Source organism: Rutilus rutilus (assembly GCF_951802725.1).
Source record: "Rutilus rutilus genome assembly, chromosome: 5".
Lineage (NCBI taxonomy): Eukaryota > Metazoa > Chordata > Actinopteri > Cypriniformes > Leuciscidae > Rutilus > Rutilus rutilus.
The window spans coordinates 36,771,484-36,795,155 of NC_140213.1; the positions used below are offsets into that span (position 1 = coordinate 36,771,484).

The window sequence follows — 23,672 nt, forward strand, 5'->3', positions numbered from 1 at the left end:
CGTCAGTGTCTACGTGATCATTGCTGAGGACAGTCAAAGTCACATTTACAGCTATTTACAGTATCGTTGCCAGAGGATGTTTCTTTAAAGACAAATGTGCTGATTGCATGAGGAAAAATAGACTTAGTTTCTCACATTAACATTGCAATTGGTTCATTTGCACAGAGCCCCTAAACAGTTGCACTGCCATCTCATTATTAGTTAATTATTAGAAGTCAAGAACAAACAAGGCACCAACGTAAAATTGATAATCTGTTTTCTTTGGGGGCGATTAAACATATTTAACCGACAGTCATGCTCGGATAAGAAAACATGATATGTATTTTCAAGATCAAAGCCAAGCAAACTCTTTGATTGTTCCTTGCACTGTTCGGCGAAAACAGAGATGATAAAAAAAGGAATCAGTTCCCTGCTGCTTGTTGTTCTAGGCTACTTTAATCATAGAGCAGTCATGTAAATAAATTATGCTTTCCCTAATTTCCTGTGTAGTGTTTTGCTCGCCCACTGTAATTGATCTTTCAGAAGTCCTTGTGCGGAGCCTGAAGACTGTGATGCAGAAAGGGTGGAATGGGTGGATGTGTATGTCGACATGACTTTCTTACTGTATTTCATGCAAACTTGATCCTAAACATGGCTGAAAATGTAATCCTTTAGCAGTCGCTTTCACAAGAGGAAACTCACATACATATAAATCATATATCATTAGGAGCCTATTGTTGAAAAATGTAAGCATTTGGATGTTACGTTGTTGTTTTGCCTATATCTCTCAACGCATGTTATTTTGGATCAGAAGCTTTTATCTTAAAAAAAATTTTTGATTAAAAACCTTTTAAAGCCTAAAGGATTTAAAGTTCCAATCCATCTGTCAAAGTGTGACAAAAGGAAGAAAGCAAGCTTTTATTCATTAAGACATGGGCATTGAAGCTGAAGAATAAAGTGAAATGGCAGAGATGAATAATGCAGAGGTTTGTATAAGCATGTGCTTCATTTTAATTTTGTTTGTCAGGTCTACTGAAGAACAAGTTTTCCTCCACATAATGCTTCCTTAAACCTTAAAGGAAGGTTCTGAGTGTTGTGAGCAATGTCCTCAACACTGTTCTCCCTCAAACCCTGATTATGAATCTGAGCCCTTGCTTAGTTGCAATACGTTTTTCCTCTTGGCTTAATGCATCACTCGAACTTCAATTTTAAAGTCCACAGGTTTCCCTGAGGAAACTCTCCTGAGTGTTAAAATGTTCCATTTTCTTTTCTATTCTAAATCAAAACATTAAAAACCCTCTGAAACTTGTACAGAGGAAACAGTGCTGCTTACTAATATTAAAACTATTAAAATATTTTTAAATAAATATTTAAATCATTTAGTCATTTAAATAAAACTGAAATAAAATATAAATATTAGCTGAAAAAAATTGAAGCTAAATGAAAATGAAAAAAACGTTACATTGGCAACTATCTGAAAGTAAATACTAAATAGACTACTAAAGATAAAACTGAAATATAAAATTACTTAAAACTTCAACTAAAATGAAAATCCAAAAATAAAACCTAATTCAAACTATGAGAAAAGCTAAAATGATATATAATACTAAACTAACACTGTGAGGGATAAATAAAAAAGGATTTTTCTCCTAATTAATGCTAATTTGTTTTTCACAACATCTCACCTACACAGATGGTGTCACAAAATCAAGCATGGGGAGCAACTGTCACCGATCCACAGAAGGATTACAGTACGCATTTGTCTAATGGAACCGATGCAAGGAAATACAGCATTCATGCTCATTTTGCATCCATTTTTGAACCATATAGTAAAGGTTTTACAAGGAACAAAAACCAACATCTGAATTGTGCATTTTTTAGTCAAAGCATATAGAGTTTCTGGGTCTAACGTTATTCTAATGTTACTTTAACATACCCCTAACATTATTTTAACGTTACTTTAATGTTCCCCTAACATTATTCTAACATTCCCCCAACATTATTTTAACGCTGCTCTAACGTTATTCTAACGTTACTTTAACATTCTCCTTACTTTATTTTAACGCTATTCTAATGTTACTTTAACATTATTCGAACGTTATTCGAACGTTTTAACATTATTTAAAAAAAATTCTAACATTTGTCTAACGTTATTCTAACGTTCCCCTATAGGAGAGGTACCACTGTACAAGAAAATGCTGACTTAAATTTTAAGTACAATCAACTTGGTTGTTTAAGTCATTTCAACTTAACATTAAACATTACATTAAACTGACTTTAAAAAATGAATTGCTTAAATTGCTTAACCTATTTTGATGAGTTAAAACAATCTAAAAACATATGTTGTGATAACTGATTGATCATATTATTTTTTATAGTTATTCTAAAGTTACTTTAACATTCCCCAAACGTTATTTTAACATCACTTTAATGCTATTCTAACATTATTATAACGTTCCCCTAACGTTATTTTATTTATTTATTTATAGTCCAGGAAAGCACTTACACCACCTCCATAACAACTCAAACACTTATATTTGGTCTTTGAAGTGTAAAGCCCCCTCAGCTCACAGCGAGTACAGGCCTCAATATTGATTTGCTGAAAGGCTGCCTTACTCATGGAGTGGATGTGGGGAAAGAGAAAAGAAAAATCAGGATGTGAATGTTGAATTCTTTCCCTCCAAACATTGTCCACGCTAATTTACGCTTGCCAGCTCAAGCTCACGGCTCCTCCTCGGACGTGGCCCTATATTAAGAGTATAGCCACAAGGTCTTCTCATAATCGAAGGTCTGAGCGCAGTGGATTTATATAAACATATCAGTACCGTGCTTCCCTTTAACCTTCATTGCTCTAGCTAGATAAATCTTTCATCAGTACTGACATGGCTAAATGCATTCAGACTAAGAATAAGCAAAAACATAGACTTCATATACCCTTCACGGGTATTCATAACTCAGTTGAGTGCCGCCTACCATCCTAATATCAAAAGGCTGAAGTCAATGATTGTGGCCCCTGCAGTGTGAGTTTCACTGTCTACTTTTGATTTAAAGTGTTTACTGAAAGAGAAGCTCCAGGAGTGTGAGGAATGAATTTGTTCCAGGAGGTGACAGAGTGGGGAAGACCCCTGTCGCCTCATTCCCTAAGCATTAGACACTGACATCCGGCATGACCTTGGGACTGGAACTTGATTGCAAGCGTTTGTTCACCGTTGACAGGCTTTACCGCCGCCTCTCCCTGTAAGGTACAGACACCCATATAAGGGAAAAATCACTTTCCTGCACAAAAGACACATAGTGTGTTCTAAAATGTTTTGTTTGATTCTTTTAACTGATTCGTTGGTGAACTTTTACTCTGACAAAACACTTTTAAGGGAAGGGCAGGGAGGTGTCTGTTGTTCAGGTACACCCTATTTTTAATTGCCCATTTAAGCTACACCCATTACTAACAGGTTAGACAAACATTTTAAGTAAATTGGGGTATTTTCTGCTCTAAAATGACAATTTCCCTGTGCACAAAGTGCAGGTCCATAAAACAATAGTGTATTGAGTTTGGTGTGGAAGAACTTGACTGACTTGCACTTCAACTTATTGGATTCTGGTCCCGCAGAGCCCCTTCCTTAGCGGCAGACCCTTTATCCCGTTACTTCAACAGCCAATTAGGCAAATGAAAGAAAAAAGAGAAAATAAAATACAGTACATATTTAGGTTGGATAACATTTAATGAAAAATATATAGTAGTTATGTACCTTAGCTTTATGTGTTATGGGGCCTGTGGTGGTCCTGAGGATTTAGAGGCTGTGGGACAATGGCATGGTCCATAATCTTTTTTTATACGAATACATTTACTACAACATCATCAGTTATTAATATTTTGTTGGTTCTCTCTTTTAGCATGTGTTCATAATTTCTTTGTATGACAGCTTTGGCAAAAATGTTTGCACAATTTGGCATTAACACAAATCAAGCACACTACGCAGTATACTTACAAAAATGTAACACATTTTTAATAATGTTGGATAAAGGGCAAAGATGTCACTTTTCCTGTGCCGGACATCACTTTTGGCCACTGCTGTATATTACCGTCCACACTAATGCACGCTTATGGTCTGTGAACATCATTTTCGTGCACTTTAAAGAAGGAAGGATTTTGATTGGTGGTCTGTATTTTTATTGTTCTTCAGCCGGGATGGTTATTTTAGTATTTTTATTTACTATTATTCATTTATATTTTGAAACTGCTTTTATTTTGAGTTTTCATTTTAATTTTTGTTTTAGTAATTGTGTATGCTTTTATCATTTTTGGCGTTTTGCTTTTTATACTTCCATTTAGGTTTAATTTACTTTTATATCACTTTGGGCTGGTTTCACAGACAGCGCTTAAATTAAGCCAGGATTAGGCCTTAGTTCAATTTGGACTTTTGGTGGTGGTTGAGGAAAGACCCCAGCATGATTGTAAAGCGCATTAGATGTAACTGTAGTACATATGAAGTACATTTGTAGTACATATGAAAGCGCTATATAAATGCCTCATTCATTCAAGTAGCTTTTTTTAACATGCCTTAGAAAAAAACATTACTGGTGTGCATCTTGAGACAAAACAATGGCACTGACATATTTTAAGATCCAGTTAATACAGCTCAAAACATGCATTTTAGTCTGGGACTTGGCTTAAGCCGTACTTTAACTTATTTCAGTTAGTGGCCAAGTCAAAACTTCTAGTTTTTTTTAAGTTTGCCTCTAATATTCATATTTTAATTTAGTTCAGCTTAATTTGATTTAAAACCACTTTTAATTGTTTTAGTTTAAAATAAAAACAAAATAAAATAACTGGCTTGAAATTGACATTCAATATTGTTTCGGTGTCAACATTATAGATGTGGAGTGGACTCCGCTATTCAGAGTTCGAGTAATTTTTTTTTAACTTTATGGTTATAGTTTTTTGTTCTTGGTGTGAACAAACCTTAATGCTTATGGCTTTGAAATGATACTTTTGTCAAATCCAGCCACCTTCCCAGACCCGGAATCAAGTTGTGTGTCCTGGCATCAGGCCCGCACCTTCCACCTTCCACAAGAGTAAACAATCGCAAGCATCTGTGATACTTTTTTTATTTAAGTCCTTTCAATTCACATTATTACATTGAAATATGGAATGCCTCAAATCAAACAACAACAAAAAACTAAATATATTTGATAACTATCTATCTAAAAAGAGAGAGTACACTGAATACCATAAAGTTTACTGCATATCGACGTCAACAAAAAAGAAATCCTCAAATACACTGAACTTTTTTTCCTTTTCATAATCTTTGGTAAAGGTAAAACAAATACTTTAGAAGAAAATACTGTATTATACTTTACCACCTCATGTGGTTCTTTGTTAGCCCATAAAAAAAAAACATAAAAAAAAAAAAAACATTAAAGGGCTAAAAGAGCAAACAGAACAAAGAAGCAAAAGGACAGTGAATAATAGAATGACACATAGAAAAGAAAAAAAGAAAATGTCACTGGGTTTTGGGATACAGTCATCAAAACAGAGATGTTTCGATGTGGATTGTCATGCACGTTTCCCTAAAAAAAAAAAAAAAAAAAAAGTACTATGAGCATTCAGATTTATGGTTTCTGTTTTTCAAGGGACACAGAGAGCGATCGCTGGAGTTGTGTGAGGACAGCATGGATCGACGTGGACCCCAGAGGCACAAAGTAAGTAATCTCACAAACACTCAATCAGATGGATGGACGCCACCATCAGCACCCCACAGTCTGTGATTTTCCCCCAACAGCACCTTGAGGGACACTTGATTGATCTTTATCTTCATTCCTACCTGCTTGCAGCAATTCTACTGTAACGTGTTTAAAACATATGAGATTTGTTGTATGTATGGTCACAGACACAAAGCATGTGCCTTTGTGTGCTCAGTGAAGCACAAACGGAACATTTAGAGGTCCACGTATCAATCTCTGGTCAGAAATGTAATACTTCATAGTTCAGAGATAAACAGTTTGACTCTGAATACAACACACACTTAATGTCATATTCCAATAGAACACAAAAACAAAAGTTCTTGCATTGAGCAGATGAAGGCCACCCAGCTTGCGAATGACGTTTTGTTGGTCCGGTCAGGCAGACGGATATGGTCCAAATATGCTCGTAAGCATGAACTCCACAATCATCTCGCTCAGGAGTCAAAGAAGACATGATGCAGATGCTTCTGACAAATGTACCTCAGAGCCATGTGATTCAATCAGACTTGTCCTTCTTCTTGCCTCCGCCAATGGGAACTTTGCTGGCAACGGCAGAGCCGACGGCGCTCACGCCACCAGCCACGGCAGACACGCTGCCCTTCACAAGCCCCACCCCCATCGCTGGCACAGACGCAACTGAGGTAACAGCAGTTTTCGTGAGATCAAGGCCTTTCCCTCCAACCCAGACGACTCCGCCCACTGTGGCCCCAACGGCCCCCTTCGTGACACTGAACAGGCCACCGGCCACCCTGGAGAACATGCCAGGCTGGGGTTGGGGATGGTCTTTGTTGGTATCTACAGGAAATAAAAGGAAATGTTAATACTAAAAATATCATCAGATAAGATAATGGAGCAGCTCTCTAGTCTAAAAAAATTAATAAAAAAAACACTTTATTTTACAGTGTCCTTGTTACATGTATACTGTCATAATAACAGTAAATAATGCATAATTGCATGCAGCTAAACCAAACCATAATCCTAACCATACAGTAAATGCATGTTCTTAATGAATATCAGTCAGTCCTTAAAAGGTATAATTACACTGTAGCAAAGACACCGTAAAATAAAGTGTAACCAAAATAAAATGATGATGTGAATCCCTACAATTAAAAATACTATCCACATTTCAATTACAAGTAATTATTACTTAATTTACTTCAATTATAGCTTTCAATTTCAATAAATAGAACAAAAAGAGTAGCTGGCAATATATTTCTGATGAACAATATGCATGATTTTACTTATTTATTCATGCATATAAACAGTTTATCATATAAAACACAAACTTATTTTGTGAAATATTTTGCTTGAAGAGTGTGCTTGTGGCATCTTGCTTTAAAATAAATGCCAGTTGATTTGAAAATTTGTCATCTAAAGCAATGCCAAACATATATTACTGTCTAAACAGTTTTTTGGAGCAACATTTTATAACCCGATCTACTACTATACACTGAAAACATAAGGGTGTAGAAACTATTTTCACTCAGAAATACAAAAATACAAAGAAACAAAGTAACAATGAATTAAATGTGAAACTTCTACTACAGATCTACTACATATGAAAATTAAGACTGGAAAATACAGGGTAGTGTCAGTCTTGGATTGTGCAAGAGCACCACTATGTGGCAGAGAGGGTTATCATTCTCTAGCATGAAGATGTACAAAGGACAGCTGTAAAATTATTTATTTACCATGTCTATGCTAAGATAAAAGCTTGGTTGTTGCAAGAAGGTATAACTGTGGCAAGTCACTCTGATATTAAAATGACAGGATAACTTCCAGTACCTGTTGGAGGCTCGTCTTTCAAGTATGCAGGTAACTCCTCCTGTTGCTGGTTTTTTTCACTCATTTTCACTCTGCAAAAAAATTAAAAATAAAAAATTACAAACAAGATGTGGCAGTTAGAATATGTGGAATATGTCACTCATTCATTTTCCACAGAACATATTGTAATATGTCTTCCAAGAATCTGGGCGGGACAGACACAGAAACCAGGTGAAAGGTTGGGACTAAATGTGGGCTTCAACCCAACAAACATCAATATAGGACCAGGAGGACCAGTTTACTCTGTCAACAAAATGTAACCTGCAACACCCTGTTAACATTACAACCCTGTTAACCTGCAAACATGGTACACGAGATTATTTTAAGACAAATAAAATGACTGCATATGGGATTTACCATACCAAGGCTCATAAATGGCTTGAAGCAATAATAAGAAATATATGAATATTAAATTGAAATGAGAAATATTTATTTTCATTAGTAAACCATATGAACATGAGTGAAATTAAGAAATCATAATTAAATATTAACATAGCAGCTGTGATGCAGATCTCCAGTTTAATCATTTATTATTCTGAAATAATATATTGGGACATTTACTCAGGACAATAAAGATAAAATACAGCTCATTGAGCAGTATATTAATACGTGTACAGTTACACGTAAGCAATCATAGATTGAGTGGAAATGAGTGTTAGGGTCTTGAAGCAACTTTATGACGTAACAACTGGAACAAGTACACCATAGTATCATGTCTGTGCTAAAACGAACTTTAGTAAAGATAATCAGACTCGTGTCATTGAATCGGTTCTTTCGAATTTAAAAGAAGAGGTTAAAAAAATCAATTATTTTATGCGCTGGTCCAATTACATCATTACGTGGTCACTGACAGGATTCATTATGTTCTGAGGTTCAGTCTGTTGCAGCCATGACTCAACTCATAAAAACAAAAATAATTTAGACTTACAATTAAGTTACGTTAACTAGGCCTGATATAAATTATTCATGCATGTTTTATTTTATTTTTACATTAAATTAAAGTATCCAGTGTAAAACTGTAATATCAAGTCATAAACATATATCCAGTCCGTTTTATTTGAAATATTTAATACGTAGCCTAACTCTAGAACCGCTCGGAGGGATTCTTTCAGTTTCAAACGAGTCATTGAAAACGATTCAAAAGAATGATTCATTAGTGAATCGAACGTCGCTATAAACCTTTTCTGTTTCTGAACTGAATCTGACGTGGCGCTTTTGAGAGAAGTATTTTCTTTCCCGGGGAATGAATAACAATAACCTGCACATGAATTAACTCGTTGTTTTATTTCACACTAAAATTAAGCGTTAGGTAGGAAACGACAAAATATAGACTTTTAGGAATTTGGCCTTTATAAACATTTATAATAAACCCCTTTCGAAGAAAACATGTTAACCAGGAGGAGAAAATGATAGCTTTGAAGAAAATGACATGAAAACAGGGCGGCAGCTCATTAAACGACAGTTACATGACGTTAGGTAAGAGAGATACACTACAAGAATCCATCCAGCCATTGTCTACCATGTCGATAAAGCTCTTGTGAATCAAATCATATAACTAGAAGAAAATATCAACAACCCCCTGTATAACATGCAAGAAGAAAACTTTGCCAGCTGTAGTGTATACTTACTGTGTTAGAAGTTTGCTGCTGTAAACTTCTGCAGATCAATTTGGAAACTTCTGTCTCCACCCCTTGTTTGTTCCAAAGGAAAAATATGGTGCTCCCTTCAGCGATTCAAAAAGACACACGCTAAAATTACGATAGATCTGGGACCTGACAAGACTTTTCTTATAAAGACCTATCTTTGAATAATGTGTACGTGGCGTCCTAGCTGTTTTTAACCACGTACCAATGTGGACACATAGAAGAGGAAGTGACGTTTCTTTCTTGTTCATACCCCTCTGGTGTGTGTGAGATGACTCCATGCTTTGCCTGTATGTAAAGTATTATGAAAATGAAGGGTTTATCTTTGCTCTGTTCACTTGACCAGATAGTGGACATATGGATCAACTAACTTGTCTCTTTGAAGAACTTGTGAGAATGGACTGGAAAGTGAGAACTAAGAGTGCAAAGTGATTATACTCACTTTATAATTAACTAAAAGTCTGTAAAAATAGGGTTCAATGTGCTGTTAAGAAACCTCCATTTAAAGGTGCTTTACCTGTACTTTGAATAGCGCATTGTATTATTTTAGGGTTAAAATGTAGGTGAGTAATGTCCTGTCAGAAAATGACCAGCTTGACCATTTTCCTGCAGATTTTTTGTGAAGGTGAATCCGAAAGCATTAAATGATTGTTAGCAGCAGGGCTGTGTGCTATTCAGAATCGAATTAAGAATGCCTTTAAATTCAAACAATAATTTGAACATGATGTACAGTAGAATTGCAATTCCTTTTTGAGTTAAAATGGAATGAAATTCAAATTAATGTCACTGCTTTAAGTGGTTTTTAAAAATACATTCATTTTCAATTACCTATACAAACAGGTTAATGTTTATCATTCACACAACATATGTGGTATTTCTGAAAACATTTTATGGAAAATTGCAATATAATCACAACATTTAACAATGAAACATCTCTGAATAATGACTCTTGTCCAGGGCAACATCCTTCCAACATGGTGATCTCACCATTCTCTTGTAATATGCTAATAGGCCTATAAATTCCAACCATTATTTCTGGCTACATTAAGTGGTATAATGTACATACCTGCTCATTATCTCAAAATAAACCCCTTCAGAATGATACCGCTTTGTGACATGACTTATGGCCACATTACCACCTGCATTCATTTTCAATAATTCAAAAATCAATCATCAATATCTTACTGATAAAATAATCAATGTTTGAAATTTCACTGGTATATTTTATATAGCTCATACATTAATTTGGACCATGCACATGCAAAACAACAACAACCATGCACTAATTTACTCCAGTCTATATAAAACCAAACCACAAGCGTGTTGACAAGATGGAAACCGAAAAGAACACCTAACGGGTCATCTATTGTTTGTTATAAGATTGTGTCACATTTTCTTGATTTGTAAATTCCACTTTATGTAATTCCAATGGCTAATTTTCTCACAAACCAAAAGGGAGTCAGTTCTTAAAAATGTTGCCCAACCCTAGAGGAAGTACTATTTTATTATATGTCATAGAGATCCTGCTCTTTAGCCTTTAACAGAGACATAAACTGTTACTAAAAGACTAAACTGCGGATTCTTCTTCTTCTTTGGGTATTTTATGGCGGTTGGCAAATAAACTGCGGACTGCATGTAAACAGGTGTTTTAACAAATTAAACCAGCAGCTCTTATTGGCTGTTGATCTGCAGCAGCTGGTTTCCCGCCCTTATTCATAAAATGACGTATTTCCTGTATTGTCACGCAGCTTGTAATGTTTTGCGGGAACGGACTTGTTTATGTTTAGAGTCAAATATGGCATTCAGTTTGCAGTAGACATCACGTGGATATATATGTAATTAATTCCCAATCTGTTATTTTGTCGCCAGGTTTATCATTATCGATTCGCTGCAGTTCGTGTTGACTGTCTTCCCTTCTTCCTCAGTCGGGTAAACAAATAAGGCAAGTAACTAATTATTTAGTTTTATGTTTCATAATATACTAAATATTTAACCTTTAAAAGGCATATTCCAAGTTTTTAGCAAAAAATCTGATATTCTAGCTTTCTGTGGCCGCCAAATGTTATGTTTTAATCATGAGCAATGGGCAGTTTTGATATGGTCATATATTTAATGCAGCGTTTCGTTATTGGCTACACTGTAACAATGTTCACTTGCAGCTCATCACAGTGTAATGAATGAATGAATGAATGAATGTGCAGATTATTGATCAACCAAGCGAGACATAAAGAACGGGATTGTGCATGTTCTGCTCATGTGTATTATTAATGCAGAGTATTGTTTGATTATTTCTATTTTAAACCCAGACTGAGGCTTTTGCTTGCACATATTTTTACATGCATATGAAATGTTCTAGAAAGCTTATGACCAATCCTTCATTTACTTTCTTTGCTACTTTATAAATCCATTTTATATACAGATTGTGTTTGCCCTTATCCCTGATTCTAGACCTGACTTTATCTTAAAATATATTCATAATAATAAGTTTACTTTATCTACTGTAGTTAACAAACAAAATGTGTGTTGTATGAAATGTGGCTCCAGTTGTGTTTCTATGGAAGAAATGACCAATAAGCAATTATTTTAGTGATTTATGTTGATACTGATAGCTTTGCATTAATTTCTATCCCCTAACTCAGGGGTGCCCAATCCTGTTCTTGGAGATCTGCCTTCCTGCACACTTCAGCTCCAAACCTGATCAAACACAACTGAACCAGCTAAATAAGTTCTTCGGGAGAAACAAACAGGGTTTGATCTGAACTCTGAAGGTAAGTAGATGTCCAGGAGCAGGATTGAGCCCCTCTGCCCTAACTGGTTTTAAATGTTTGAATTCACAAATAGCCAATTGCTTGAGATACTTTAAAAAGTTCTAATATTACACCCTGCTCCCTCATTTCACTGTACTTTGGCCACTGAGTGGCAGCATTTAATAACATTAGGCCTTCTGAACAGTGTGCTGATTGTCATTGGTTGTTTGTAATATTGTTTCTGCACCGCACTCTGATTTTGATTGAATGTGATGACATAAAAAGACCATGTCTCACAAAAAAAATTCGCAATAAAATCTCTCCTTGAGGACTGCATGTTTAAACATGCACTCGTAAATATCTCTCGTCTCATGAGGGTCTTTTGTATGTCTCGTTAAAAAGAACCTGCTCAAGTTATGGGGTTGTATCAATCAGTCTGACAAATCTTTTATCAAAGGAGTTCATTGAGTAATAGTTGTTACTGGATCAGCAGTTGACTACAGTTAACAAATTACTTTCAGTGATCTCAAAATGAAGGACATGTAATTTGTGTGATGTTTAAATAGTTTTATTACTGACTTGCTCTCTCTTACTGATATACTTAAATGCGTTTGCAATTATTAATATTTTTATTGATCTCTTAATAAAAAAATGAATGTACTGTGTGTGTAGAGTACCGTTCAAAAGTTTTGAAAGTGTTTTTGAAAGTCTATTTTGCTGTCCATGCCTGTATTTGAGTAAAATGACTTTTCAGCAGGCATTACAAATACGTTAAGTTCAAAAGAAAAGCTTTTTTTGAAATATATTATTTTTGTAACAATGTAAACGATTCTACTGTCACTTTTAATCAATTTAGTATACACTTGCTTAATATGTAAAACTTTGTTTTAAATTTATTTTTTATTTACTAACCCCCTTACTGACCTGCTGGCCCGGCTGGCCCTCATGGAGACTGTAACAGTGTCTCCACAATAGGGGGCAGCAGAGATTAAAAAAAAACTAGCTGTGTGCAAGAATAGAGACATTAAACCGATAAAAAAAAAAAAAAAAAAAGTATATTATATATACATATACCCCACCCCACCCCACCCCAAAAAAAGAAAGATTATAAGAATAAATGAGCATAACATTCCATACTAAACAAATTTTCTATCTTAGTCTTTTTTTTTTTTTTTTTTTCTGCTTATCGACAAACAGCTCAACTAATTAAGCTCAATTTGTCTGCAGCGAGAGGCCAGAGATGTGTGCTAATATCAGCACAATGACTCTGTGCTGTCTTACTAACTCTGAGTCTGACAGCCAGCTCATTCCTGCCCTGTCTGCCCGTTGCTAACCTCTTCTCCATGGTTTCAGTCACACCACTGGTCATGTTGGTTTTTCCCTCTTCTTTGGAGAGAAGCCCCTGTGCCTATGATTGGTGAAGTCTCTGTTAAGATATAGTTTTGCATGTGGTTTGACTGGATGTTTCTTTATTCTTTCAAAGTAGCCAAAAATATATACACACATTTTTTTGCCTCCTCTCCATAGTGAGCGTTAGGTAACAGGAATGTATCCATGGGCATAGTGCATTAACCAAAATGTATCTTTTAAGTTTTCGTGTTAGGCACAACGCAGAACAGCGACTCAGCGACTCAGCAACAGTGTTGCAGAGTCCGTGGTTTTCCCGTGGAATTGGGCTACTTTTACACTGGTTTGTTTATAGAGTATTTTTACGGCTTTGAACATGTCCCAGCCAATCATAATCAAGGACCAGAATTATCCATTTTATTAAAAGTATTTATTTAACAAACTATTTTTCTACACAAATCAAAATAATAATAATCTATTATTATTATTATTATTATTATTATTATTATTATTATTATTATTATTATTGATGTTATTATATAGTTATGATTTATCAAAATATAGTGAATCATTTATCAAACTAATGGCAATCATATATTAATAATGATTAATATTTTATTTTTATAATTGTATTAATTTAGAGATATAATCATTTATCAAACTAATGGCTATTAATAATAGCATCAATAATAATAATTGTTTTTATTAATAATTATAATTATTAAAAATAATTAATGTTTTTAATCAAAGTAGTGGCTAATAATAATTATAGTTGTTGTTTTTATTATTAGCTGCTAGTTTGGTATTTTTGGATGTCATTATTACTGTTATTAAAATATAACTGAATTAGTAAAAATAATGTCTTAAAGTCATGAATATTAAGACTTTTTTTCCCTCAGGCTTCCTACTTCAGGACAAGGTTTTTTTTTATGCATTCTGAGTCCTTGACTTTGATAGAACAGAGCAACGCATTGTACTGTAGATTTCTTATGCCGTCTGTGCGAGTCTTAATAACCTCAGCTGTGAAATATTGGATGTGCACAGCAGTGTCTCTGTGGTTAGCGAGGAGTCAAAGGCAGTGACCTCCCATTCCCTGTAGTTTTTAATAGTTCCGCAGGAGTAGCCATTACACCATTGGAAGTGGGAGAGGGGAATCTCATGAGGATTTGCCTTGATGGGCTTAAAAAGATTAAATAGCCAACAATTGACTAATTCAATTTCATCTGCAGCTAGCTTTGTCAGTTAAGAAACCAGTGAGTTGAATTGAGTCATGGCCGGTTATAGTGGGTCTTTCTTGTTTTGCAGGTTGCCAGATTTTGTTCACACTCGCCTGCATCCTGCATCCCCTGGTAGTTGTTTATCACTCCGAACACTGACCCAGTGTCATTGTGAATGTGATAACGGTGCCCCTTTCGGCTGTGATAAGGTGCGTCGTTGAAAGCCCCGTCTTATCACATTTGTATTCTGTGACGCAGGCCTTGTTTTATTGCGTGTATTTCTTTGTATCCCCTCTTACCTTTTATTCTCTCTCCCTCTTTCTCTGTCTGTCCCAGTCACTGTCCGTCATTCATCCTTAGAAGATGTCAAAGGCTTGAGAAATGTCCTCTCAAGGCTCCAGGCATCTTCCTCACCTCTCGCTTCCCACAAACTCTCTTTATTGGATTCTACCTCTGCATCATCTGTCTCCATTCACTCTCCTTTTTTTTTGGTCTAAATGGCCTCCTCCTTTCACCTCCAGCTGGGTTTGTTGACACACAGTCAATCCTGGACACTTTCACCCCCCACACACACACCTCTTGTACCCGTTCCCCTTCCCCGAGCTGTAAAGCTGCCACAGCTGTGGGCTGTTGAACGAAAGTGGAGGGGGACATTAAATATATTACAACCATTAGCTTTGTTGGGGCTTGACAGTTTTAATACGTTGAAGCTTTACGCCAGCCAAAGGCAGGGCACAGCAGAGCTCTGCTATGATTTTAATTACACTTTAAATATTGTGATGGGTGGATTAAGACATGTAAAAGGAAAAAGCAACTAGCAATTCATGTCATCTCTTTAAAAAAAAAAAGTGTCTTCTAAAAACATGTCTTTTAAGAAAAAAAAAAAGTGTAGCTTTTAATTATATATATATATTATATAAATTTTTTATCTGATTTTTCTTGAAACCCTCCTAAACAACATGTGGTGATGTAGGGGTTGTTTGATAATTTTTTTTTTTTTTTTTTTTGGCTTTCTGACCCCCAAGACTCAAGTAATCTCTGCAATTCTCCATCTGTGATCCTTGAAGAGTCTTTGGCCACTCAAACTTTCCTCCTCACTGTGCATTAAAACAATATAGACACACATCCTCTTCCAGGCAGATTCGTAACATCTTTAGTTGATTATAACTTCTTAATTATTGCCCTGATGGTCAAAATGGGGATTTTCAATTCTTTAGATATTTTCTTACAGCCACTTTATATTTTGTGATGCTCAACAATCTTTTGATGCAAATCAGAACTGTATTATTTGGTTTTACACATTGTGATGGATGATTAAGGGAATTTGGCCTTTGTGTTTCCTCATATTTAAACTCCTGTGAAACAAGAAGTCATAGCTGGACAATTTCATGTTCCTAGTCACCCTGGTGTGCTAAAAAAGGTAAATATTAATGGGAATATACTTCAGAGATATTTTTCTCATAAAAAATTCTAGGGGTGCCAACAATTATGGCCAGCGTGTTTTGGAGAAAAACATTTATTTTATAATGTAATTTACCCCCCAATTTCAGTTCTTTTACTTCAATGAAAGGTTAGATTTTTGTGAATTTTTGGAAGGAAAGATCAAAAGGATAAACAATGCAGATTTATTTTTTACAGCCATTTTTTTATCATATTTATCAGGGGTGCCATCAATTTTGACCACCACTCTATATATATATATATATATATATAACAATTTATAACAATTTATTTATTTTTCTTCTGTAATTAGAACCAATTTTATTTAAAAGGCATAGTTACAGCATTTACAAGGTACTGTAAAAACATACTCACACATGCATACCAGGGTCGGTAAGATTTTGTTTATGAAAGTCTCTTATGCTCACGAAAGCTGCATTTATTTGATTAAAAAAATGTAATGCATTTTAAAATTGTAATTTGTTGCTGTGATGGCAATGTTGAATTTTCAGCAGCAATTACTCCAGTCTTCAGTGTTACAGTTACTTGATCCTTCAGAAATCGTTCTTATATGGGGTCAACTCAACTCAATACTTAATGTATATGAAAATATATGCAGTTTTCTTGACCCCTGGTCTATAGCACATTTGTACAGCATTGCATAAAATCTAAGCTTGCTTAAATCTTTAACATTTATTGCAGCCTTGCAAGGACTGATATTTCCTTCTAAAATCTAGCTGTTTACTTTTAGAAATGAAAACTTACACCAATAAACTTAAATGTGTCTTTCCAGGTGTCACCATGAGCAAGGCGAAGTCGAGTAGGGACAGAAGGATCAATCCGCCTGGCGTCACCAGGGTGACCCGCAGTTCTATCATCACCACTCAGGGCTCTCAGCGCACTAAACCTACAGATTCAGGCCTTGTTGATGATCTCAGCCTAATGAGCGTGAGTGAACAGCAGGCCTTGTTAGCACGGTGAGATGCCACATCCTTATGTTGTGCTTTCAAACAATCAGCAATTACAAAAGCTTTTTTTTCCAAGCAAGATTTAAGCATTTGCAAAACATACATTAGTGACATAAATGTCCAAATAAGATATTTATTTTTTATGACCCTAAAATTGATTAAATGATCAAAATTCAAGAGAAAATATATATATATATATATTTTTATATATATATATTAAGGAAAAATAAAACCCTAAACTTGGTTAAGGTATTCATCTGACAAAATGATTTGTTGGTTCTCTCTTGTTTTAGCATGTTCATTAAATGATGGACAAACCCCCTTTTTCTTGTTTGAGAAGCATTTTCACACGGAAAAGGGAAAAAATGACCATCTGTTTCATGCTGACTTAAAAAAAAAAAAAGTAGAAAACAATTAGAACCGTTGCCTTTGCAACAGAAGTAAAAATAAGTGCTGAAATTACTAAAAATAAATAAATAACTAAATAAATAAAAGCTTAATAGTAGGGGTGTAACAAAACACTCATGTCATGATTCGATACAAATCACGATACGATACTTATTGTGATATTTTAAGCCAAACCGTTTTTTAATTTTTTTTATTATTGAAATAATGTTGTTATATTATTATTATCAGGACTCACAAATATTCTCCCAGTGCATTATTATACATTATATTCAACAATATGTATAGTAGTTTAATGAAGTAATTTCATTGAAACTCTGTAAACTTTCATTCTCTTCTCATGCAGTACTCGCGCTTTCAATGCAGGCATTCGGTGGATCTTAAACCGCGCACACACTCTCCCAGTGCTCACTATGTCCCGCTGACAATTCTCAAACTCAAACTGTAAATGTTAATTCATCCAGAAACTTTTATTCTGCATTTACTCACTCTTGTGTTTTCGCGCGTCACACAATTATTTGAACGTCTGTGTTTATTACAGTATGCGCGTTGTGGTAAATCTGTTCATCATATAAAGCCATCGTGTCTCTTCAGAAGACTTGGATTTGGATTAGACCACTCGATTTATCATTTTTATGATGCTACCACTCGATTTATCATTTTTATGATGCCTATGACATTTTTGGATCTTTAGGTTTTGAAGGAATGGACTTTAAATGGAAGGATGGAAATCTCTCAGGTTTCATAAAAAATATCTTCATTTGTGTTTGAAAGTTGAATAAATCATAGGTTTGAAAGTACATGATTTTCATTTTTGTGTGGATTATACCTTATAAATACAGTAAGATGAGCTTTGGATAAACTCTGTATCGTGAATCATATCATTACATCAATACATGTCTTTTTATGTTGTAATATCTCAATATAACAATGTATCATTACACCCCTACTAAATAGAGAATCTTTTAAAATGACAGGTTTTTATTTTTATTTTTATTTATTTTTTATGTTTGTTTATTTTTCTATACATTTTTCCTTCTTTTTAGGGAAGGGAAGTCCTACCAGAGTCCCAGCACCAAATCTGTTCTCTCCTCAGCCTCTGGCAGCTCTGTGCCCCGCGAGGCTTTGGGAACTATCGGCAGGCTGATGAAGCTCGGACGTGTGCGAAACATTGTGGTGGTTGCTGGAGCAGGTATCAGCACAGCCAGCGGTATACCAGACTTCAGGTGGATACTTACTGAAAACCTTTAAACTACTTCTAAATCATCATGTCACTCAGTTAACAACTGTCTCTATATCAGGACACCAGGGACGGGTCTTTACGCAAACCTTGCGAAGTATGACATCCCTTATCCAGAGGCCATCTTTAACATTGACTTCTTCTCTGACAATCCTCATCCTTTCTTCTCATTGGCTAAAGAGCTGTACCCTGGACACCACCGTCCAAACTACGTTCACTATTTCATCCGTATGCTGCATCAGAAGGGCCTGTTGCTCCGCATGTACACTCAGAACATCGATGGACTTGAAAAACGTGAGATTAAAGTTAAAAATTCAATTCACGTTTATTTGTATAGCGCTTTTCACAATACACATCATTTCAAAGCAGCTTTACAGAAAGTGCATGAGTCCATTATAATTTAGAGTGTTCTGTTATCAGAGGTAACTGTCTAAGTTATGTATTTCAGAAATGTACATAATATACAAAATCTAATGCTAAAAATGGATTAATTTAAACAATGTAATAATTTAATGCAGATACAATGAGCTCATTGAAGCAATGAATACTTGTTTGTTAACAAATTATTGACATTTTAGAGAATCTAGCGTTGGTGCATGTTGATTCAGAGTTTGCGTCATCTGAAGTCTTCGCGTTGGTTGGCACCATCTCTTCATGGGTGTTGGGCATCTGAAGTCTTCATAATAGGCTGGATCCAAACTGGAGCTGACATGCTCTCTAGTTACCTCAGGATGGGCATCCCAATATAAAACCGTAGAAAATAATTAGCGTAGGTGATGTTCATAACATTATTCAAGGATAATCATGTGCATTTGATCTGATATAACTGTATATGGTTATCTTGATTTAAACTTGGAGAGTGAGTCTGAGCCCCGAACATTATCAGGAAGGCTATTCCAGAGTTTAGGAGCTAAATGTGAAAATGTTCTCCCTCCTTTAGTGGACTTAGTTAGTTATTCTAGGTACTATCAAAAGCCTATAGTTTTGTGACCTTAAAGAGCGTGATGGATTGTAAGGCGATTGAAGATTAGTTAAATACACAGGAGCTAAACCATTTAGGGCCTTATAGGTCTGTGGCAATACTTTGTAATTAATGCAGAACTAAATAGGTAACCAGTGTAGAGATAATAAAATTGGTGTGTTATGATCATATTTTCCTAGTAAGAACTCTAATAGCTGTGTTTTGGACTAATTGTAGCTTGTTTATTGAGGATGCGGGACATTGTTCTTCCAAACCTGTATTCATTTCTTTTTTCTGCTGAACACAAAATATTATGTATATGAAATATGGGTTACCAAACAGTTGAGGGGGCCCCCTTTGGCTTCCTTAGCATGGGTAAACAATGCTATGGAAATGAATGGGGCCCATCAACTGTTTGGTAACTGAAAATCTTTAAAATATGATCTTTTTGTTCAGCAGAAGAAAAAAAAAATTCATACAGGTTTGGAACAACTTGAGGGTGAGTCAATAGCCGCTTTCCGACCAAGTAGTTCTAGGAACTTAGTTCTAGGAACTGTCCACTTCTAAACAGTTCTAAGAACTACTCTCCCCCAAACTCGGTTTTGCTGTTTGCGTTCGCACTGGCCAAGTGGCCATAGGAACTGGTAGGACGGGTAAGGGAGTGACGCAGGCACGGTGACTTTTATTTTGACGGCGCGACTGACTTTTATTTTGGCGGCGCTGAGAACGCCAGAGCAAACAATGAATGCTCGCATTCTCTGTGTTTATTAGTTAGCAATCTATCTAACAGTACAGTTTAATATGTTATTAGATAGAACTGTAATAGAAAGTAGACAGTATATGAAAAAAAGGTTATTAGCCTATGTGGTTGATGTCCAGTGTTGCTAGCTGGGCAGATAAACATATTCATGTTTGGCTTGGTCCCCTCAAAGTTGCGTTGGATTTTCTCTTCAGCATAAAGGTTTAGAGACCCATCTATCACTGTTTTCCATGTTTGTATAGTTAGTTTATGGAGTAAATATATAGGCTATAATCTGTGTGTTTACATTCTAGCTGTTTTAAAAATGGCGGGTGCTGGTGTTCCGCGTGCGTTCGGTCAATCAGCGTACACTAACGTCACGGATAGTTCCTATAGTGCTGGTTTAGACCCTACTCTGAAGTAGGACCTAAATTAGTTCCTACAAATGGAGTTCCTAGAACTAAAATCGTTCCTAGTTCCTGCGGTGCGAACACGCCGACATCCGGGTACTTTAGCCAATAGTTCTAGGAACTGTGAAAAGGTTCCTCCGGTCGGAAAGCGGCTATTAGGGAACTCCATTTAGACATGTTGTGTGCTATATTCTCAACCCTGTCTGTAGTGTGCGGAATCCCAGATGACAAACTCGTGGAGGCTCATGGGAGTTTCGCTACTGCTGCCTGTCACCTCTGCTATACACCATATCCTGCAGAGGAAGCCAAGGTAATCAATTTTGTAATTTAGATCACTCATAGACTGCACACCGTTTTAGCACACTACATAATCTTCCATTCTTTTTTTTATTAGCAAGCTATAATGAACGGCAACGTACCCATCTGTACTTTTTGTGCCGGGGCAGTCAAACCTAATGTTGTTTTCTTTGGAGAGGATCTGCCTGAAAAGTACTTTCAACATGCTGAAGATTTCCCAAAAGCTGACCTTCTCATGATCATGGGCACTTCTTTAAAGGTGGGTTTAAAATCTTTATTATTATTATTATTATTATTATTACCGTATTAACTATAATAAACGGATAAAAATCTATTTTGTATGTAAGTATAGTTGACTGTAGTTCTTTTGCAGTGAGAGATTACACTTTATTTTAAACAGTGTTTTGGTGATTTTAATTCATTTATTAACTTCTACATACAGCTTTTATGAGTTCTTTATTTTTGTAATAACTTTTTTTTTTTACATTGCATTAATGGAATGTTTGATTGAGATTAATGGAATATATATATATATATAACAAAACAGTAGTATTTGGAAATATTCTAACAATTGAGGATAATTTTTCTGATTTACTATATTTTTTTAAAATGTGATTTTTATTTCTGTGATGGCAAAGCTGAATTTTCAGCATCATTACTCCCATCTTTCACATGATTCCTCAAATTATTTTAATATGCTGATTTGGTGAAAACTGAAGCGTTTTTGTTTTTCAGGATTCTTTGAATAGAAAGTTCAAACGTCTTTTGAAACATTGTAAAAGTCTTTACTTTTGCTTTATAAATTCAATGCGTTCTTGAGTTATTTCTTTATATGTGTTCTTAATATTATAAAATCTAAAATTATGACATTTAATCTGCTTTGTGACAGATTGAGCCCTTCGCCAGCCTGATTAACACCGTAAAGTCCACAGTGCCTCGTCTGCTGCTGAACCGCGATGCGGTCGGGCCCTTTGAACGGAGGCCCCTGAGGAGGGGCGACTACATGGAGCTGGGGGATCTCTCCGATTCGGTCCGAAAACTTGCAGAGATCCTGGGGTGGCATACTGAGATCCAAGACCTGATGAACAGCCATGAAAATGGTGTTTGTTCCTATACTGACCCCAGCAGTAGCAGCGGTGAGAACAGTGACTCCTCTGAGACCGATAGCATGCATTAATATCATCCTCAGAGATGCTCTGTATGTTTAAAATAACCTTGGCTATGGAATGGAGACCTGGCAAAGGTTCAAGACCTGCATTGATATTTATCTAATTCAACACATCTGTATGTTTTATGTCAGTGTTCTTACCAGTATTTAACAGCCAGTTTTACTGTATTTGTAGCGGTGTCTTTTTCTGACCAGATGAACTCCAGCCATATTTGTTCAGGCAGTGAAACTTGGCCATGTTTAGACTCATTATTTTAAACCCAGCAGAAATCAGTGTCTGCTGCTTATTTTGACTGAAAACCCTTATCAGAATATCTTGGAAAATCTGGCTCTTTTAAAGTCCGTAATGTATACGCAGAGAACTAGCAGATTTAGCTCTACTTAAATGGCTATAATTGTACATTTTTATCAGGCCCTGTTACTGCAGGGGGGAAAAACTACAAACATGGCACTTATTTTTGATTGTTTTAATAATTTAGTATGGCTAATTATCTCTGGGCAAGCCAAGAATGTATTATGTCAAGGTTCCTTTAGCTTTCTACAAACTGTATTTGAGATTTTAGGAGAAGTTGGTGGTATATTTTGGTGCAGAAAGGGGTTTTTGTGTAAAGGATTGGGAATAATGTGTGTTTGTGTGTCTATATATTCATGTTTGCTAGTTGTAGGTTATTTCATAGTCCGCGAGTCCTGGTTTGGCCCCAGTGAGCGAACTGTGCTAAATTAGCATGGGAGGCGTGACCTCCCAAGTGTGCAGTGCCCCCACTGTGTGTTTTCACAGGCACTGCAGCCTCCAAGCGGGAGCTCCAACCCCCCCCCCACAACTCTAATAAATGTCTTTGGTCAGCCACAAAGAACCCCAATATCCTGCTGCTGTGTGTGTGTGTGTGTGTGTGTGTGAGAGAGGTTCTGCGTATAAGCGCAATTCCATTTTGCACAGGATCAGTGAAGTCGCTGGTAATCGCGTTGATCATATGTTCATGTCCCTCAAGGATTTTGATAGGAGTTTGGCATATTTTGGGAAATGTGGACAAAAAGCCTGAATGCCCATTTAAATGTTTAAAGATAAAAAGATTTTTTTTAATTTATTCATATGTGCGGTCTGTCATGTTTGGTTAAAGCCTGTTGACCAGCGGTCTTTGTCAGTGTTTCTGATTCATGCAACGGTTGCATTTAAAACAAAAATGGAACCATGTGCCTCTCCAGTTGAATATGATGGTCAATAGTTTGCGCTTGCATTTGTTAACTTGACATTGCCATTTGTGCTTTGAATATTAAAACGCTTGTTATCTGTTCTTTTTATTACCCTGTTAATAGACATTGCATCTTATAGTATTTAATAAACATTCATATTTGTCTCTTCACCTTCTGATCTTTTTGTACATTGCATCTGGTCAACTAAGGAATATTAAATTGAGTGAATATAAAGAAATCCAACACTGGAATTTGGATACTAAGGATTTTACTTGGTGAAGCAACAGTCATATTCAATATCCTTAAGCAATCGCTTGATAGTGCAGTTTAATAAACTTAATCTTGCATTAGAGC

At 35.7% G+C, this 23,672-nt stretch overlaps 2 protein-coding genes across 7 annotated transcripts; one reads left to right on the top strand and one right to left on the bottom strand.

Annotated features, from left to right (window-relative positions):
- Positions 1-5,349: 5,349 nt before the first annotated feature.
- Positions 5,350-9,454, bottom strand: tmem263 (transmembrane protein 263). Its single transcript, XM_084408511.1, has 3 exons — positions 9,174-9,454; positions 7,507-7,577; positions 5,350-6,516 (listed from the first exon to the last, which is right to left on the bottom strand). Exons 2-3 carry the CDS (start codon positions 7,568-7,570, stop codon positions 6,218-6,220), a joined length of 363 nt encoding a protein of 120 aa, XP_084264637.1. The 5' UTR covers positions 7,571-7,577; positions 9,174-9,454; the 3' UTR covers positions 5,350-6,217.
- On the top strand, positions 8,723-23,488 carry LOC311290180 (NAD-dependent protein deacetylase sirtuin-3). Of its 6 annotated transcripts, none has more exons than XM_084408509.1 (9): positions 8,723-9,021; positions 11,058-11,130; positions 11,828-11,956; positions 16,733-16,916; positions 18,359-18,538; positions 18,614-18,846; positions 20,872-20,972; positions 21,057-21,218; positions 21,849-23,488. In XM_084408509.1, exons 4-9 carry the CDS (start codon positions 16,741-16,743, stop codon positions 22,134-22,136), a joined length of 1,140 nt encoding a protein of 379 aa, XP_084264635.1. In that variant the 5' UTR covers positions 8,723-9,021; positions 11,058-11,130; positions 11,828-11,956; positions 16,733-16,740; the 3' UTR covers positions 22,137-23,488. The 6 variants fall into 6 exon arrangements, with proteins under 6 accessions (XP_084264635.1, XP_084264631.1, XP_084264632.1 ...); XM_084408505.1 differs by lacking the exon at positions 8,723-9,021 and adding an exon at positions 14,588-14,708 and having other exon boundaries at positions 10,933-11,130; XM_084408508.1 differs by lacking the exons at positions 8,723-9,021; positions 11,058-11,130 and adding exons at positions 13,527-13,625; positions 14,588-14,708 and having other exon boundaries at positions 11,826-11,956.
- Positions 23,489-23,672: the final 184 nt, after the last annotated feature.